This window comes from Xiphophorus maculatus, chromosome 11, assembly GCF_002775205.1.
Source record: "Xiphophorus maculatus strain JP 163 A chromosome 11, X_maculatus-5.0-male, whole genome shotgun sequence".
NCBI lineage: Eukaryota > Metazoa > Chordata > Actinopteri > Cyprinodontiformes > Poeciliidae > Xiphophorus > Xiphophorus maculatus.
In genome coordinates, this window is record NC_036453.1 from 22,688,808 (window position 1) to 22,708,335 (window position 19,528).

At 40.5% G+C, this 19,528-nt stretch overlaps 1 protein-coding gene across 1 annotated transcript; it reads right to left on the reverse strand.

The window, feature by feature from the left end:
- Positions 1-489: 489 nt before the first annotated feature.
- On the reverse strand, positions 490-5,442 carry LOC102222367 (T-box transcription factor TBX2b-like). The gene is made up of 6 exons (XM_023342539.1): positions 5,162-5,442; positions 3,352-3,619; positions 3,125-3,271; positions 2,966-3,042; positions 2,741-2,877; positions 490-731 (listed from the first exon to the last, which is right to left on the reverse strand). The coding sequence occupies exons 1-6, from the start codon at positions 5,440-5,442 to the stop codon at positions 490-492; spliced, it is 1,152 nt and encodes a 383-aa protein (XP_023198307.1).
- Positions 5,443-19,528: the final 14,086 nt, after the last annotated feature.

Consider the following 19,528-nt stretch of genomic DNA (forward strand, 5'->3'; position numbering starts at 1 on the left):
AAATCCATTTAAAACCATTGGAACATGACTGCATGTCGACACATTAATCTAATCGATCCAAATGATCATCAGGTCTGTTACTGGCTTCTCAATCCTGTGGTGTATTACATGAATGCATCTGAAAAATTAGGTTGATAAATTAGTTTAAATATTTTAAAATCTCGGTAATCACTTCCTCATGTAAAACTTTAAAGCAGCTATTTCAATCTTAGGCTTGCATCTAGAGCCTGTAAATGTGACCGTACTGACCTGGAATTGAGTTAATGCAGATATCCTCATGAAAGAAAACTAAAAAAAACAGAACTGTTGTTTTTCAATGGTTATTTATTTTAGTTGCTATTCTTGTGCAACTTGCCAATCCTGAAAGTGTGCTGTAGTTCATCAGCAAACCCCATAACAAATGGGGAAACAGTCTTTTGCATGGCCTTTGCTTGGTAACTGTCGCGTCCAGATGGCAAACTCCAGTCTTTGCTTCCATATTTGGACAGCTCAGGCTGCGAAGGTGACCTTCCAGGCAAGGTGGTCGTTAGGAAATTTTGGCAAGAACTGAAAGATGGTGGGATCTGATATGGACTTAATCTCAACCACGGCTGACGGTTTCGGTGATGATGGATTCCAGAAAGTGACGGGGTGGCAGAGCTGGTTGGGAGAGCTGAAACACTCGCTCCTACTGGTACCACACAATGGTATGGATATGATGGCATTCCATCGACAGATGACAGAGTGACTCCCTGTTTGGAAAAAATGTATTATTAGAACAGCATCATAACCTCAGAATGGTGCTGCGACTCAGTAAAAATCATTCTTCAGATTCCAGACTTATGCTTTGCTTGCACCTTACGTTGACATTAATACCAAACCAAAAATAGACCATAAGCTATAGTGGATTAAAGCATAGTTCAACATTTTGAGTTCTGTTAAAAATTTTGAATCAGTGTTACCTGCAGTAGACAACCTCTCTTGGCATTCTTATTTAACGTAAATCCAAATTAGCTTGTCTCATAGGATGAAGCTAATGGCTATTCCGAGTGGGAGCAGGACCAGTTTTCCATTAGTTAGTCACTGACTCAAAATGCTTTTTACATATTTTGGAGTCCTTGTTTCAAATAGGAAGATAAGTATTTCCGGCTTGTACACTTTTGACATTTTGAAGTACCCCTTCAATGTCTTTCATTTAAATCTGTATGCACATAATGATGATGGTCTTGAATACATCTCAAGGATGTGATAAAAGTACAAAGTTGTCCTATCTAAATATTGTGCAATGACAGAATTGAGTGCATTTCGGAAAGCCTACCTGAGATCCCAATGTGAGTTGTGGGAAGGGAAATGGAGCTGAAGCCTGGATGCTTTGACATGAGAGTCCTTGTTCAAAGTTTTTAATTCCAGTCAAGGGTGTAAATCCAGGTCCCACACACATAGAGGTAAACCCCTTTGCTGTCGGTGGTAGCTGTCTTTTTTCTTGAAAAGATTCTTGCAGAGTGACAAATGGTTGTTCATAACCACTCGAGAAATCTAAAGTTGGACCGTGACAACTACTGAAGCAGGTTAGGCTTTGTGATCGAGACATTGTAGGTAGCCCTCTGTCTTTGATTACACTCCTTTGGTTTGTAAAAGGACCTACTTTCATAACGTATTGGTTGTCATCATGTGCTCTTTGCATAATTATCTCCCTTGATCCATCCTTTTTGTTGTTGCTTTGCCTAAAATCAGGCATGTTTTGCAGAACGTCCTCATCCATCAGGTTCGTAGTTAATGTTGGCGCAGTCTTGGGAAGGCCGGCTTCCAAAACATCATCGTCTTCAGGGTAAATATCGGAATCGCTTTCGATTCCTTTTGCATCTGTAAGGAAGCACATGAAAAAGTTTTAAAAAGAGGACACTTCTGGGTAATGTGTGTCATTGTGTGATAGGGTAAGCAAGCTGAAAGAGCTTTTATTAGAACCAAATGTGTGGCCAAGATATTGGAGTCAGAAGATTTAATAAATACAAAGGAATACTGGGGTGACACGGCAAAAAAGGTTTTTGGTGAATTTCTGTAACAGAATAGAGTTAAAATATTGAAAAGCTGAATGCTGAAACTTTTAGTTTCTTTCCAAACAAATTTAATATGGATGCTCTCCGTGCTCACTGTGCATTTACAGCATATTTGCAAAAAGAGAAGGAATATATTTGCTATTAAAGCCTATTCTAAAGTTTCAAATTACGAGTTCATGTACACAAGGCATGGCTTTTGCAGGTTTTTGTGCCAGTCTCATTTTTACTTGATTGTATACTTTTTCCAATTCTTTCTTTTTGTTAATTTCAACTATTTTTTATCATCATTTTGATGTTTTCTGACCTTTTCAACTTTAAAATCAAAACAAGTAAGCAGTAAAAAGTAAATACTTTGTTCTTTTTCTTCGTACAAGCCATCTAAATGTTCCGTTCAAAGTGACCTGGTTTCTTGTTTTTTCTTACCTTGCTAAAAATGGTTATAAAACCATGGATTTGAGTTCTCCTATAGTTTTAGTTTCTGAATTTGTGCTCATTATCAATCTAATATAAAACACCATTTTTGGGGATTTTGCCATCCAAAGGGGAGCAGTGGATGAGCAAGCCTGTTGCTTTTCATAAGCTCCTGCTGGCTTTTGAGTCCATCACAACAATTAGTTAGCTAGTTAGCAGGTTAGTTAGTTGGCTAGTTCTTAAAAAAAGCTTGTCTACTTAAAAGAACACAGTCACTCTGTAAGTTAACACACCTTGGCAGGTTGGCGTGGACATCAGAGGGCTGCTGACCAGTTCCAGAGGAGAATAAAACGGCTCGCTAGCACTGGGTTGTCCAGATGAGTCATCAGAATCATCACCGTCCTGGTCTGATTTACTAAGCTGTTTGCCCCTGTAAATATAACAACCAAAGCTCCATGTGTTAAAATGTGCAAAAACTGTTGTACTGAGTTCACATATCAAAATGTTAGGATACCTACCTTTTCTCCCGTCTTCCATTTCCAGTATTTCTGAACCCTTTGGCAAAGGGATTGTTGTCAATTTTCAGTTGAGTTATCTACATAGTGAAGGAAAAAAATATGTAACTTATCCCTTAAACAAGCACAAGCAACATTTCTATTCTCAAAATTAAGAGTTACCTTTTCATTCTGATAGGCAGTGACAGCAATAAACTCAGTCTCTGGGAAAACATAAGTTCTGAAGGTGCTGTATGGGAGCTTCATAATGTCATTGGCTCTTACAATATGAAACCTCGGTTGATACTTATGCATGGAATTTAGGATTGTCTGGAAAATCAAACAACAGTCATAAGCAAAATTATCAGTACCTACAATTTTGTAGAAATTTTGAACTGAATGCTACTTACAAATCCATGCCTATCCGACATGTTGTTGGTGAGTTTGAGCTTATGAAAAGCAACAGGCTTGCTCATCCACTGCTCCCCTTTGGACGGACTGTCTGGGTGGATGTACATCCGCTTTGGCATCTCCGGGTCGGCCTTTCCAACAACTGCCCAGTGGGAGTTGTGAAACTTGTAGCGGCAGTTGTCAACAGCAACAATATCCATCAGCAGGATGTATTTTGCGCTTTCGTTCAGCCCATCCACACACACCTTGAAGGGTGGAAACATCCTCCTGTCGTTGACAATTGAGTGTGAAAAATTTCCGCAAGAATTAAAATAATGTGCAGTTCTTGAAAGCATATTTTACCAATGAGCCAACTTGACGACATTTTTCTTGTTAAAAAATTCACGTCTATGGAATTGCCCCGACTTCTTTTGTTTCACTACTTTTTTGAACTGTTAACTTGAGAAGCTTTTTCACTATGACAATATTTCCAATTCCAACAATCTTGAGAGATTAACTATGCAAAAGAAAATGTGGAGGGTTTTCAGTTCTTGCCTAAATTTAAAAAAAAAATTAATTTAAGCCTCTATTATAGTTTTTAAATCTAATGTTACTTTATTATTAAATTAAAAAATAGCAATCCCACCTAAACATATTCACTAGAATATACTTCAACAGCGGTGTTCTGTATTCATCAGGTAATACAACACACCACCGTTACATGCTAATATAATAAGCTAGTATATTTCTATACGTAAATTATAAATATATAGCCACCAATTTGCAAAATATAACAATGCACAATTTCAAAAATGTAAGTACTGTTATAGAATAGAATAGAATAGAATTACTTTATTCATCCCAGCAGGGAAATTACTTCGCAGTTACAGCATAGAGACAAGACACAATAACAACCACCACTGAGTAGTAGTTGTAGATAAAATAAAAAATAAAATGCTATAAATTGTAAAAATATGAAATGCTGTTAATATAAAAGCAACTTAAGAGCAGTCCTTGCAAAGATTCAAAATGACAGTTAAAGTAAATTCAGTTCCACCAGAAATCAAGCTTGTTTCCAAAAGTTAGCAAAAGTGGTAATATTATAGTTAAGCTTGGTAGTAAGTTTAACTTCCTGTCCCCAAGACCATTTTTGTCACTTAATAATACATCTTAGCTGCAGTTATAATGGCAAAGTTGAAACTACACCTCCTTTGAACGGACTTTAAAAATGCATTACTCTTTCAGTAATATTTTATGCCTAAACTAGTTTAGCAACTGTGCAAATGCTAAAGTCGAGCTAGCTAGCTGGGCTTCTTAACCCAGAAGCAGTTATTGTTTATGATTGAAACATCTCTGCGTGGTTATAAGGGAATAACTTTAAATTTAGTATTTTTTAGAAAGAAATTAAAAAGCTTGTCACTATTTTAGTTTCGACCTAACTAGTAAAAACACTAAGGCAAAGTTGAATTTTCTAGTAAGCGAAGTATCTTGTCTACTCGGTGCAATAGAAAAGCTATAGGCTACGTTACACCTTGTTAGAACAGATTCTAAAAGTTGTTTTTATCAGCAACATTTTATACTTTGACTGCTAGCTTAGATACACCATAAAGGTAAAATTGGCTGACAGCTCAAAATTTCTGAATAGGTAGTACTTTTCCCTGCCAAGTTTTTGGTAACCTCATTAATTATTGCTAGAACTTAATTATTCAATTATTCAAGTATTTAGCTGTTAAACCTATCACTTTTTTTTTTTGTTTAAATACATTTCTACATTAAAATGACCACTGGTTATATCCAGCAGTTTATTTTCTCAGTGTCAGATCTACTTGCCTCCCAGACTTCGTGATAACCATCTCAGTCCCCATCTTGTGAAATGCACTCCACAAATCCTTAGATTCCAGCGTGACTTTCGGATCGTCGTCCAGCCATTGTTCGGGCCGTTCCTGGCGCTTCGTGGTCCGCGGGTGTACTGGCCGACTCCGGAGCTCCATAGCTGCGCGCAGCCGTGCGTCCGCGGCTATGGAGGGGATAAGTGAGGACTGTGCGCGGGGGGTGAACGCTGGCAGAGAAAAGGCGTCCGCTCCGTCAACTTGGAAAGGGTGGTAAGCCATGGGAACCGCAGCAGAACCGCAGCAGAAGACACTCAGTGAGTGCGCTTGAAACAGCAACTGTTGAAGGAGTGCATCGAAATCTTTGTATCATTACCACTATATCTTGAAAGTCCAGGCATTTGCAGATGAGTCGATCCATTAGTAAACGTCTACAAAGAACGGCGCACATGAGGATCATGCGTAAAGCTGGTGAAAAAAATAATAAAAAAAATTAAAGCTGCAAGCAGCCTCGGGCGGCCCTCGCAGCAAGCGCCGCTCCGGCCTATTGGCCACCGCGGGGGTTCCAGCCACCGCAGAAGCTCTCGCACGATTTCCAGAGCCGCAGCCAACTCCCCACCGCAGAAGCTCCGCCGCAGTTTCCAGCACAGCCGCCCGCTAGCCACCGCAGAAGCTGTCGCGCATTTTCCACACCCATCCACCAGGCGACACGCGTGAATGCGTTCGGCAGCGCTCCCCGACGACTGTCAAAAAATCTGGTGCAGATCGGTCGATGCGTCGAGGAGATACAGCCCATGTATTAACTTAGGGGGCACAGTGGAGCCAAATTACATTTCAAACCCGTCGGGCTTTTCAGAGGTGAACAAAGGTCATACATATCCAGTTTGGCACCAATCGGATGATCTATGCCTGAATAAGAGCCAAACGTATGTATATGGCGAGGGACTGATATTCGCCGTTTGGCCACGCCCACACGGTTCAGCCAGCAGCGAGCATTGACAGAGTTTATCATCCGAATCATCTTGATTAGGTCAAGAGAGCCATAAACAGAGCTTTCCAAGTAAAAAAATATCACTTCCTGTTCCGAGGGGGCGGGGCCTAAGTGATGTCATCATTTGACCATTGGATATTATTGGACACTCGATTATGATCAATCACTGAACGTTTGGTGTCTCTGTGAGTTTTTGTGTTAGAATTACAAATTATTTAATTTTTTCCTCCATTACAACATTGAACTTTCATTCCGTAGGGCAATGCTGCCCTCTGGTGTCGAATTACTGAAATAATGAAACTATTTCAGTGGGCAGCAGAGGGCAGCATTGCCCTACAAACAACGAACATGGACTGTTTATTATGTAATTACACAGAAGATCTCTCTAATTCATTCTGAGGGGGCGGGGCTTAGATGACGTCATAATATGATGACATAGCATTGTCAGGCATCAGACCAGGATGAGTCAGGCCAAGTTTGGTGCAGCTCGGTCGAAACATGTGGAATCTAGAAGCAAACGTATGGCATCGGCGTTACAGGTCACTTCGCCATGCCGCCACACCCAGCTGCTTCATCGCAGCTGGTCAGGGCTTGGATCCACAACACACCAACATGTCTTCTGTCTCTGGACACAGCTTCATGTTGATTAGGTCAAAGGGCTAAGATAGCGACCGTTCACAGTAAAACATGACACTTCCTGTTCTCAGGGGGCGTGGCCTAAGCGATGTCATAATTTCACCACAGGGTATTTTAGGACACCTATTGCTGATCAATCACTGAACGTTTGGTATCTCTGTGAGTTTCTGTGCAGGATATATAAGAGTTTCGTGTTTCATGGCGAGTAGGTGAACTTTGACCCCTGGTAACCCCCCTTCAGCAAGCTCATACAGTCACCAATTTGATAACTTTAAATCAGACATGCCTTATGATCAGACTGACCGAGTTTGAAGCCGATCAATCGAAAACCCTAGGAGGAGTTCGATCAAATGCAAAGGCTGTAAACGTCAAAATCGTTGTCAAATGAACTTCAATCTAAAATGGCCGACTTCCTGTTGGGTTTAGAGCATGGCTCTAAGAGACTTTTTTGTACGTCCCGACAAGATACACATGTGTACCAAGTTTCGTAATTCTAGGTTTAAGCATGGCTTGGGGCTGTTCATTTAAAATACTCTAGGGGTCGCTATAGAAAAATTAGGCCACGCCCACCAAATATAGCTATGGATTCCTGTTCGGGGATGGATAAGGATCCATCCTAGTGAGTTTGGAGCAGCTCACCCCGAAACTGTGGAATTCAGAGCCAAACGAAATTCGATGGCGTTCGCAACGCCGCCACGCCCACCTGCTTCATCGCAGCCGGTCGGGGTTGGAATCCACAACACACCAACATGTCTTCTGTCTCTGGACACAGTTTCATGTTGATTAGGTCAAAGGGCTAAGATAGCGACCGTTCACAGTAAAACATTACACTTCCTGCTCTCAGGGGGCGTGGCCTACATAAAAAAAAAATTTCACTGCAGGGTGTTTTAGGACACCTGATGTCGATCAATCACTGAAAGTTTGGTCCCTCTATGTGTTTTTGTATAGGAAATATAAGAGGTTTTTGTTTCATGGCGTGTAGGTGAACTTTGACCCCTGCTAACCCCCCTTCAACATGCTCCAAAACTCACCAATTTGATAACTTTAAATCAGACATGCCTTATGATCAGACTGACCGAGTTTGAAGCCGATCAATCAAAATCCCTAGGAGGAGTTCGATCAAATACGAAGGCTGTAAACGTCAAACTCGAGGTAAAAAATGGACCTTCAATACAAAATGGCCGACTTCCTGTGATAGTTGCACTATGACATTACTTGTAAATTCTGAGCGTCTTAGTGAGCTCTACAACTGTACCGAATTTCAAGTCTCTACGATGAAGTAAGTGAATAGCAATGGGTCTGTTGAAAATTGCTAGTTGCCGCCGTTGAGCAATTTTTTTTGCAATTTTTGCGACGACCTTAAAATACGTAAATTTGAGCGTCGCTGTATGCGTCCGCCAAGTTTGGTGAGTTTTTGAATATGATAAAGCCCCCAAAAGGGCGATTCATTTGTAGGGAAGAAAAATAATAATAAACAGTACAGATACAATAGGCCTTCGCAGCGCTTTGCTGCTCGGGCCTAATTAAAGCTGCAAGCAGCCTCGGGCGGCCCTCGCAGCAAGCGCCGCTCCGGCCTATTGGCCACCGCGTGGGTTCCGGCCACCGCAGGAGCTCTCGCATGGTTTAGGGCGAGCTTTCCAAGGAAAAAAACGGCACTTCCTGTTCCGAGGGGGCGGGGCTTAGATGACGTCATAATATGATGACGTAGGATCGACGGGCCTCCCACCAGGATCACTCAGGCCAAGTTTGATGCGGCTCGGTCAAAATATGTGGAATGTAGAGGCAAACGTATACGAACGGCGTTGCCGCCATTGAAAACTCTTGGCACTTTAAAGCAAGCGAGACCAACGTCCTATCTGTCATCCAACACAGAATCACCTTGATTAGGTCAAGAGAGCCATAAACAGAGCTTTCCAAGGAAAAAAACGGCACTTCCGGTTCCGAGGGGGCGGGGCTTAGATGACGTCATAATGTGATGACGTAGGATTGACGGGCAAGCCTCCAGGATCACTCAGGCCAAGTTTGATGCAGCTCGGTCAAAATATGTGGAAGGTAGAGGCAAACGTATACGAACGGCGTTGCCGCCATTGAAAACTGTTGGGACTTTAAAGCAAGCGAGACCAACTTCCTATCTGTCATCCAACACAGAATCACCTTGATTAGGTCAAGAGAGCCATAGATGAATGTTTCCAAGGAAAAAAATAGCACTTCCTGTTCTGAGGGGGCGGGGCTTAGATGACGTCATAATCTGATGACATAGAATTTTCAGGTATCACACCAGCATCACTCAAGCCAAGTTTAGTGCAGCTCGGTCGAAACATGTGGAATCTAGAAGCAAACGTATGGCATCGGCGTTACAGGTCACTTCGCCATGCCGCCGCACACAGCTGCTTCATCGCAGCCGGTCAGGGCTTGAATCCACAACACACCAACATGTCTTCTGTCTCTGCACACAGTTTCATGTTGATTAGGTCAAAGGGCTAAGATAGCGACCGTTCACAGTAAAACATGACACTTCCTGTTCTCAGGGGGCGTCGCCTAAGCGATGTCATAATTTCACCACAGGGTATTTTAGGACACCTATTGATGATCAATAACTGAAAGTTTGGTGTCTCTGTGAGTTTCTGTGCAGGATATATAAGAGTTTGGTGTTTCATGGCGAGTAGGTGAACTTTGACCCCTGGTAACCCCCCTTCAGCAAGCTCATACAGTCACCAATTTGATAACTTTAAATCAGACATGCCTTATGATCAGACTGACCGAGTTTGAAGCCGATCAACCGAAATCCCTAGGAGGAGTTCGATCAAATGCAAAGGCTGTAAACGTCAAACTCGAGGTCCACAATGGACCTTCAATACAAAATGGCCGACTTCCTGTTGGGTTTAGAGCATGGCTCTAAGAGACTTTTTTGTACGTCCCGACAAGATACACATATGTACCAAGTTTCGTAATTCTAGGATAAAGCATGGCTTGGGGCTGTTCATTTAAAATACTTTAGGGGTCGCTATAGAGAAATTAGGCCACGCCCACCAAATTTTGTTATGAATTCCTGTCGGTGGGTGGATAAGGATCCATCCTAGTGAGTTTGGAGCAGCTGGGCCCGAAATTGTGGAATTCAGAGCCAAACGTATGGCAACGGCGTTACAGGTCACTTCGCCACGCCGCCACGCCCACCTGCTATGTCAAAGCCGGTCGGGGTTGGAATCCTCAACACACCAACATGTCTTCTGTCTCTGGACACAGTTTCATGTTGATGAGGTCAAAGGGCTAAGATAGCGACCGTTCACAGTAAAACATGACACTTCCTGTTCTCAGGGGGCGTGGCCTAAGTGATGTCATCATTTCACCACAGGGTATTTTAGGACACCCGATGACGATCAATCAGTGAAAGTTTGGTCCCTCTATGTGTTTTTATATGAAATATAAGAGTTTCGTGTTTCATGGCGAGTAGGTGAACTTTGACCCCTGCTAACCCCCCTTCAGCATGCTCCAAAACTCACCAATTTGATAACTTTAAATCAAACATGCCTTATGATCAGACTGACCGAGTTTGAAGTCGATCAATCGAAATCCCTAGGAGGAGTTCGATCAAATACGAAGGCTGTAAACGTCAAACTCGAGGTAAAAAATGGACGTTCAATACAAAATGGCCGACTTTCTGTGATAGTTGGCTTATAACATTCAATGTAAGTTCTGAGTCTTTTGGTGAGCTCTACAAGTGTACCAAATTTCATGTCTCTACGATGAAGTACGTTCATACCATTGTGTCAACAGAAAATTGCTAGTTGCCGCCGTTCAGCAATTTTTTTTGCGATTTTTGCGACAACCTTAAAATTCAAAATTTTTAAATTTTCTAGTCGCCACCGCCAAGTTTGGTGAGTTTTTGAATATGATAAAGCCCCCAAAAAGGCACACGAAGAGGTGGGAAGAATCGTAATAATAATAATAAACAGTACAGATACAATAGGCCTTCGCAGCGCTTTGCTGCTCGGGCCTAATAATAAACCTAACTCTAACAGGGGAAACCTAGAGACGTGGACTGTCGCGCATCTGCAGTGTCTTGCAAGTCGTCACTAGATAAACCCAAATTCTGAGGACAGCACGTCACAGTCTTAGACAAACTAAGGAGAGGTGGAGGCGGTATTAAGCCCTCTGGCTCATGATGGAAAGGAAAGAAACAGCACGTAAATGACCCGCGGCTGATTTCAAGCGATAAGTAGGCAGCCAACGTGTCGGCTCTAAGTACTGGCTCTTTGAAGTGAACGAAAGGACCACACAAGTGGTGAAGGAGGAGACTCCAGCTAAGGTCCGGTTGGAAGTAGTCCCTGAAGGAGCTGTGTAATTTGCTTCCCTTCTTATTAAAATTCCTCGAGCCAAATTGTCATCTTTAGGGATTAAAAAACATATTTGGAGGAGCAAAAATGCCTTATTTAAGCTTCATCTTTTGCATCTTTTAGAACACCTGATGTCAAAACAAGGAGATTAAGTGACTCCTGTAGTCTCAACACTTTTTTTCTCTCTTGTCCTTAAAGCAAGGGAAGCCAATGGAACATTTTATAGCTAAAAATATCCATGCCTCTAGGCATCTGACAGTGTTAGGTGGGAACTAGGATGACAAGAAGGGTCCACAGCACTCAATATTACATGACACTCAACTTTGGTGCTTTGTGAGCTGGCATTCCTGACCACGAGAATACAAAGATTAAATAGGCTGCTGTCCAGTAGAGTATATATTTTTTCTAAAGTAAGAGATTCACATACACTTCTGTTGCTATTTGTCTAGTTTATTTGAGAAATAACATAATGTGACGGTTGTAGAGGCATTTGAGTAACGGATGTATTGTAAGCTCAAACACGTCATAGGGAAAGAAAAGGAAATAAGTCGACATAGGACGAGAACTATAGCATGTTTAGATGCAAAATGGACAGGTAAACGTCTTGAAGTTGACAGCATTTTGGGGTAACAACATTATGTGGGTATATTGAAGAAACACTTAGACGTGGTTATTTAGATTGGTCTCGGATAGTCATTCTACAGGATGAAAGAAGACTTTACAGCTATTGTCCAGGAGAGTGTGACAGGTTTCCTCACAAGTTGAGTTCCTCACTTATTCCTCCCATCTGTACCACACAAGTCTGGCCTTTAAACTGATGAGTATAAACTAAAACTGTCAAGTAATAAACTAATCTGCCTTCATGTATGTGAGCTATAAATGTTATTTTTGAAGTACTTTTTTTTTTATTAAACCAAGTTCTTTGTAGCTTTAAGAGATCAGTGCTTCCTACTCAGGGCTGGATAAAAGTCTTACAGTGTCCTCCTTTTAATCCTGTTAATGAAACTGGCGGTGTCTGATGCAGGTGAGAGTATCAGTCTAACCTTTCACACATTTGGCCCACTATAATATAGAAAAGAACCACATGTTGAAATATTGCCACTTTTAATATTATCTGGTTTTCGAATGCCTTCATTTGCAGATTTTCTGTCAGCTATAGAAGCGAAAGTAGCCAAACCAAAGGAACTCATGAAGCTAATGAAGAGGAAACTTTAAGGATAGAGGAAGTGTGAGGATTTGGTTTTTCTGTGTGTCTATTTAGTTCCCGTGTTGTCTCGTCTGTCCTTGATTGCTTCTAGCTGTGTCTCATGTTTCCTGATTACCCCTTGTTTATTTAATCCCACCTGTGTTCCTTGCTCCTTGTCGGGTCCTTGTCAATCAATCAATCAATCAAATTTTATTTGTATAGCACATTTCAGCAGCAAGACATTGTCATTGTCTTTACTGTCTAGCTGTCTCAGGTTGTTTGTTAACCAGTGCTACCAGTGTTTGAGTTTCTAGCTTTTATGCTCACCTGTGCTGCCTGGACTTTCTGTACTCCTCGTTTTCACCATTAAACAACCATTACTCACTACGACCTGGGTCCACCGCATCTACCTCACCACCTGCAACCACAAACCATGACAGGAAGTCTAAAAAAAACTGGTTACTGTTTTTTATTTGTTAAAATAACAATGATCTCGTGAAATACTGGCTTATCTGCCGACGCAAGAAAAACGTAACAAAGAATAACGTTAATGATATTGTGTTTTTATGTACAGCTAAATGAATGTAATAAATCATGAAATTTCCATACTCTTTTACACTAACACGAAGCTGAATTATGGTTAGTAGCTATGCAAAATGTATTTTTTATTAAAGAAAATAACCCATTTAACAAAAATAAATGCATATTTAAAAAGTGAATTTACAACTTAGTGACCGAAAAAGTACATTTTATGCTTTCACTGACTAAATGTCAGATGGATTGAAAAAAATACTAACACAATTTGGAGTATTGTGATAACCCAGTCCATGGTTAAATATGGACTTGGATTGATATACCAAACCAAAAAAATGTGTTAATGGCTCATGTAAAGATTACCAAAGACTAATCATTTGGTTGAAAATGGCTGTCTGTGAAACATAATGAGCCTTCTTCATATCACTTTTCTAATCAAACAAACTGGATCTCAATTTCTGACACAAGGTTTGGTTAAAACTACCTTTCTCCTTATAAGCATGCACAAGGTTTGACAAAGAAAGTGGGGAGAAGAGACTCCACTATAAACAGTGAGTTGTTTGTTTTTTTTTAAATGATGGTGATTTTCGAAATGATGCCAAAAAGAAAAAAAACCTTATTATGATGCCAAAAGAAACCAAAAACTTATTGGGGGCCACATGTCCTTCAATGCTATCTACTTCATGGGTTATTACTGTAGACGTTTTCACATCGAAACAACACAAAAGCACAATTTTGTGCATATACTGGCAGCTAAGACAAAACTGAGAAGAAAAAAGTAACATTACACATATGCATGTATTTGTGCAAGAAGAAATGACAGCAGACTATAAGAAACTGATAAATGTCACAAATACCAGCAGAGTTGTAAATACTTATTGAGTTTGTTGATATCACTAGTGCTGCTTCTGAGAAGGATCTTTAATAACAGACCTTTGTGCACCGATGATGCATCAGTCTGTCACTGAATGAGCTCTCCATTCCTACTACAGCTTCATGCGTGTGGTGGAAGACATTGTCCAATAGTAATGTCCTTCTGGGTCAAAGGGGCGTCCTGGGACGGAGTTGGCCTTCCTGATGAGCTTATCTAACCGTGTCCTTGGCTGTGGGCTATAGGTAAGCTGCTGCCCCAACAAACTACAGCATAGAAGATGGCTTATTACACCACCAAGTCAGAAAGGGTCTCCAGGAGCACTCCCTGCATTCCAAAAGATGGAAGCCTCAGAAGTGGATGGAAAAATCTGTCATGTAGAGGGTGAACATGGTATAGTTCTCTGCAGTCTCTGTACAGCAGACCAGCCTGTTGGAGACATGGCTATATGTCCTCACATAATGGGTAACTCAGTGAGGTAGTTCAGTATCCGCTGGGACGGGTGGTGATTCACTCCTGACATCTCCCATGTAACCCTCAAAAGTTTGGCTGGATAGTTTTAAAAGTACTATAGAAATCAAAGAACATGATCCTCGCAGTGCTTCCCGGTTTGTCCAGGTGGGTCAGAGCTCAGTGCAAGGCGTCATCCACCCCAATGCCAGGCTGGTAGGTAAACTGTAGCAGGTACCTCAGCAAGGGGCGAAGATGGTTATCAACCAACCTCTTGAGAGGACCTGCAGCTTCTCACACTTGTATTTTTTGCAGTTCATTTCTCGCTTGAAGTGTTGATAGGGAAAATTTGGTGGTTGTGGTGGGCGAGATGGAGTCTGAAACAGAGAGGATGGTTGAGAGCTGAGAGGTGTGAAGTTCACAGAAGAAAAGAAGGCAGTCGTCAAAGATGAGTGGGATGAGGGGAGAGTAGGCTGGAGGTGGAGTAAGTGTTTGATCAAATTTGCTGAAATTGGTTCAGTTCATTCACCCATCATAAGTTTGCGCCCAAGTTGGAGATGAACTAAGTTGTGATCTTAGCTCCCTTGGAGGAGGGATAAGTGATGAACTGTATTCCTCCTTGGTGTTGGCATACAATAAGTTTAGTGTTTCATTGCTCACAAATGGTTTGCATTGTGGTTTTGTAAACTTAAAAGAGAAATAACCATATTTGCAAATAAACTGTCTCTAGTACACATGTTGCTATATTTTAAACTCATAGTAACCATATTCTATTCCCAGTTTGAGCTTGCTAAGAAGCTTCTATCTTTGCTTCTTGAACCTTCCGAGGGATTTCCTGTTTGTTTGTCTTCGACTCTGAATCTGGAAACTTTCAAACACGCGCTGTTTAACAATGACCCTTTTTTTCCCTTCACTCTCTCCCTTTGTCCCAATGCACAAAAATTTTTAAAAAATCCAACTTCTGTTAACTATTTTAAAATGCCTGAGAAATGGTCAAACAAAATCTGATCCAGACCATTCTTACAACTGTATAATTAGGGTTAAATTGACAGATTATTCTGGAACAAAAAATACCTGAGCCAAGGCCTTCATTTTCCATGTGAACTTAAATTTGGGATTAGAAATAACGAGATCACTGACACAGGAGGTTAAAATTAGGTGTCTTTGTGAAGTGGCCTTACCTTCTCCTTCTATATAGGGTGAAGAGCTCAAACTGCCCAGTCCTCTGAGTGACATTACTGTCCATGAGGTTTGTTTGAGGATAGGTAATGGCATTTAGTCCCCAGCCTTAATCTTTTGAATGGATTCTTCAGTCAAAAAAGGGCTTTTGTAGTCTGCAGCAGGTAATTTGTGTTTTGACAAGTCTGTTTTCTGTCCTGTTATGACCCTGCTTAACTTTGCTCTACATTTCAAAGGTGCATCTGTGTTCTGGGGATTGGCCATAAATGACCCTACATCCTTGACAAGATTATCTTAAGTTCAACATGAAAAACAACTGCTTATGTTCCATTAGCCAGTGTTGGGACGCTATTTTACACAACAGAGAATCATGCTTTAAAATGGAATACATTCGCCAAGCATTTGAAACATTAAAATTTCTTCCATGTGTTAGTCGTCCCTTGACCACTGTCACCTAATTTAACTTCCTCACCGTCTGGTCTACCCTTCTTGCTGTGCAGGTAAGGTCTCCTGTGGGAAATCCAGGGCTATGCCATGTCTGGAGCTCAATGCATGGTCCGAGTGTTTTTAACTTCTATCACAAATTCACAAAGAAGAGTTGATATGTTATGATCATTGATACTTTCACAACAAGTACAATCAAAAGGGCTTTGAAAAATTTATTTTTCTATGACAGATTCCTTTTGCTTTTGATGTTTTGACATATTTAAATCTTTAGATAATCAAGTAAATGTTAATTCCAGACAAAGACAGTCGGTTTTAAAATAAAGCAGTTTTTATATTATGATTTCAATTATTAAGAGACAAAGAATCCCACTTATTTAACCTACTTACATAAGACCTGTTTAAATACACAAACTTCACAGACAAGTCTTGCATAAAGCAAACAAAACAGAATGAGATCTAAACCATTGCAAGCCTAAACCAGCCAATAAACACAGGAATAAAAAAAAGAGAATACTATACCTAAGGTCATGCTTGGTGGTGGTTATAGGGATTGGGGCTGCTTTCCTGCTTCAGGAACTGGACAACTTACCGTGATTCAAAGAACTATAAATTTTTCTTTCTAACACCAAATTTGGAAGTGGAAAGTCTGGCAGTCACTTTGTAACCCTAAGGTCATGCACATTTGGGCTATGCAGCAGGACAATGATCCAAAGTATCATTGGATCTTTGGATCAATGATACAAAAGCTCATTAGATCCTCTGAGGTGGGTTCGGAGGAGGCAAATCCACCTCCGAATGGCAAAAAATAATTATTTTGAAATGCCCTGGCCTAAACAAAGCCTGGAATTATCCAGACTAAATCTTTGTGCCAGGAAAATACATAATCCTTCCCCTTTAACTTTTTGCAGCACTTCTCAGAAATAATATTTGAAATTGTATACTTGTTTAGGAGGATGGGATGAGGTATTACGGCGGACAGAGAAAGTAATTGCGGTCCATGCTGAAAAGTTATAGTTCTTTTCAGTTCAGTGCGAGAAGGTTAAATTTGTTTCACAGCAGAAATTTGATGCCTTTATTGTTGTTAGAAAGTAAGGCCAAGAATTGAACTGAATGCTAGTTCAATACTAGATAGCATCAAGGAGATTGCCCGGGGCTAACCAGATGGAAAATACTATGACCTGGTCCAAAGATGTTTCTCTGAGACTTCTCTGTATTCACCGTATTCTCAGTATTTACATTCGTCTTCTGTGGCGTGAAGCAAAACCCTTCGTGTCTATGCTGTGACAATTGAGAAGCTGTTTGTTAATGCAACAAAAATCTTGTGCTAAAAGTCAAATAAACCGCTTATTTCGCGGTTTAGCAGAGGTTTCCCAAGGAGACCATACAGAGTTGTGAACCACTTAATCGAGTAAGCGAGATTACAAGAGGACCTTTTCAGCAAACACCGTAGATGTCAAGACTTCTTACCTTGGTTGCACTGTGATGAGCGTTAATTGCGTTATAATCCAGGATTCGCAGGTTTGATGAGAGTAAGAGTCTTATGAGGCATGGGAGGTCAGATTGAAGCCTAAAAGCAACAAAGGCCCCAAAGGACACATTAGTGGTGGATTAAAAGCAGTACTGCACCAAGGTGACACATGGCTATGGCTGCAAATGACCTCATACCTTCGGATGCCCAATTATACTATTACGTTATGGATTTTGTAAACTCGTTGAATTTGTCAAGTTTTCCTGCTAAACTTTTTATACAGTTTCCCCCATATAAAAAAATAAACAAATACCTTCCATTATTATATGGAAAATCAAATTTAGAGCATCATAATTTCTACAACAATAAATAATTCAATCCATCAATCAATTTTATTTGCACAGCACATTTCAGCAATAAGGCAGTTCAAAGAGCTTTAGATCGTAAAAACACAAAAATACAAAGTCATAGACAGTCAACAGTTAAAACATAAAATTTTTTCAAGTGCCATCGTTACACATCAAAATATTGATTAATGTTTCATTTATGATGTTCCAAAAGCAATTCTAAACAGTTGGTTATTAGTCTAGATTTAAAGGAGCTCAGTGTTTCAGCTGTTTTGCAGTTTTCTCGATGTTTGTTCCAGATTTGTGGTGCTTTGAAGCTGAATGGTGCGTCTCCACATTTGGTTCTGTTTCTGGGGATGCAGAATTACTGTTTTGTCCTTTAACTTGCAGCTGCTCAGTGTATTTCTATGGCACATTTTTATGTTATTCACCATAATTTTATGTTTTGTCACATCACAAATATTTCTCCAGGTGGCAGTATTCAATCAAAGCCGTATCAGTTCATCTTTTTTCCTGTGAGGTGAAAAGTACTATGAGGAAAAGGTGCAGGACTTAAAGTTGGGTAAGGATCTTAACCTCGTCATACCTTTAAATCCAGCCGCGGTAATGAGAACATGGAATCTGGGGCCACGTTTCACACCCTTTGTGTCAACAGGGACACAGGTAACGTTCTAAAAAAGTCTAGGGTAAGTGACCGGGAACAGTGTGAAAATTCTTATATTGGACTTTGTTTGTCATAATGATAATAATGTACAGATACAGTTGCAGCTCCACACAGGCATTTTTTAGCAATTCCAAATTCTTTACTAAATACGTACAGCCCAACAGAGTTCCGTAACGAATAAATGGTGGGAACCCTATGCAGTGATCCCTTTGTGTAAAGTTTGTTCTGTTAATGTCTCTGCTTCTTTGATTCTGGCCAAATCTCTTCTGGCCATAACGTGGAGGCGCATTAATGCGGCATTGCGACACCTAAGCAAGAATCCTAGCCCAGGATTAAATGGATTTAGTGATCAAACCTCAAATCGTCTTTTCTCAGACAGTTCAGTTGCTCCAAGAAAAGACCACATAGCCTTTTGTAAGCGACTTGAAGCCATCTGCAGCCGAGATTTTGTGTCTCACTCTAGATTAGCGCACACATCATCAGCTTCCGAGAGCAGCTGGCTCACAGAAGCTAATCTTGTTAATTATGAGTATTTTGTGTGTTATTATTTGCCAACCAAGAAACAGAGTCAAGATTGGTCAACTCTGTCTTTTTTCTGCTTGACATTATTTTGGGCAAAAAATTTCCACGTTGTGGGTGAGTTAGAACTAACCAAACAAAAATCATTAAATAACAAACAAATTAAAACTGAACTTAACATTTGATATATAGAATCATTCGGAATGTGATAACTTTTTTGTGTGTAAAGTGGTTCCTGACCACATTTGTTGTGAAATGGTGCTATATGTTTACATTGAACTAAAGCAAAAAAGCTGAGATTATTTAAAGTTTTATTTTTTTGTAAATCTCAATTAATTATGTCAGTAATTGTGCTGTATGCTATTTTGTGATGTTGGCATGTTAAGTCTATAATCCTCATCTGGTTGCAACGATGTTCATTTCTCAAGAGACAGAGAGGTTACGAAGAGGAGGTGGACATTTTTTAAGCTTTGTTGGTTTACAGGAGTTGACAGTCAGTCTGCAGTGAGAGGGGGATATTGCATGTTTGGCAGGTCGACAGATGCTGGGATGACAGTCTATGAAATATTTAAGTCAAGTCACTGCCATAACGAAGCTAATATTTGTACGGCTCAGAACCAGAGATGGTATGGACAAAAGGAAAAGCACAGAACATGGCATATGAGCACTGCCTTCATACAGAATAACAAATATGTAAGACATATTTTGAGGCATATGTCATTTTTGTCAACAGTGTACTTTT

Excerpts from the sequence above, each read along its gene's own strand:
- LOC102222367 (XM_023342539.1), bottom strand. The coding sequence starts at position 5,442 with ATGGCTTACCACCCTTTCCAAGTTGACGGAGCGGACGCCTTTTCTCTG. Across the intron at positions 3,620-5,161 it reads GTTATCACGAAGTCTGGGAG|GAGGATGTTTCCACCCTTCA; the intron begins GCAAGTAGATCT and ends TGTCAACGACAG. Across the intron at positions 2,878-2,965 it reads AATGGAAGACGGGAGAAAAG|GGGCAAACAGCTTAGTAAAT; the intron begins GTAGGTATCCTA and ends TTATATTTACAG.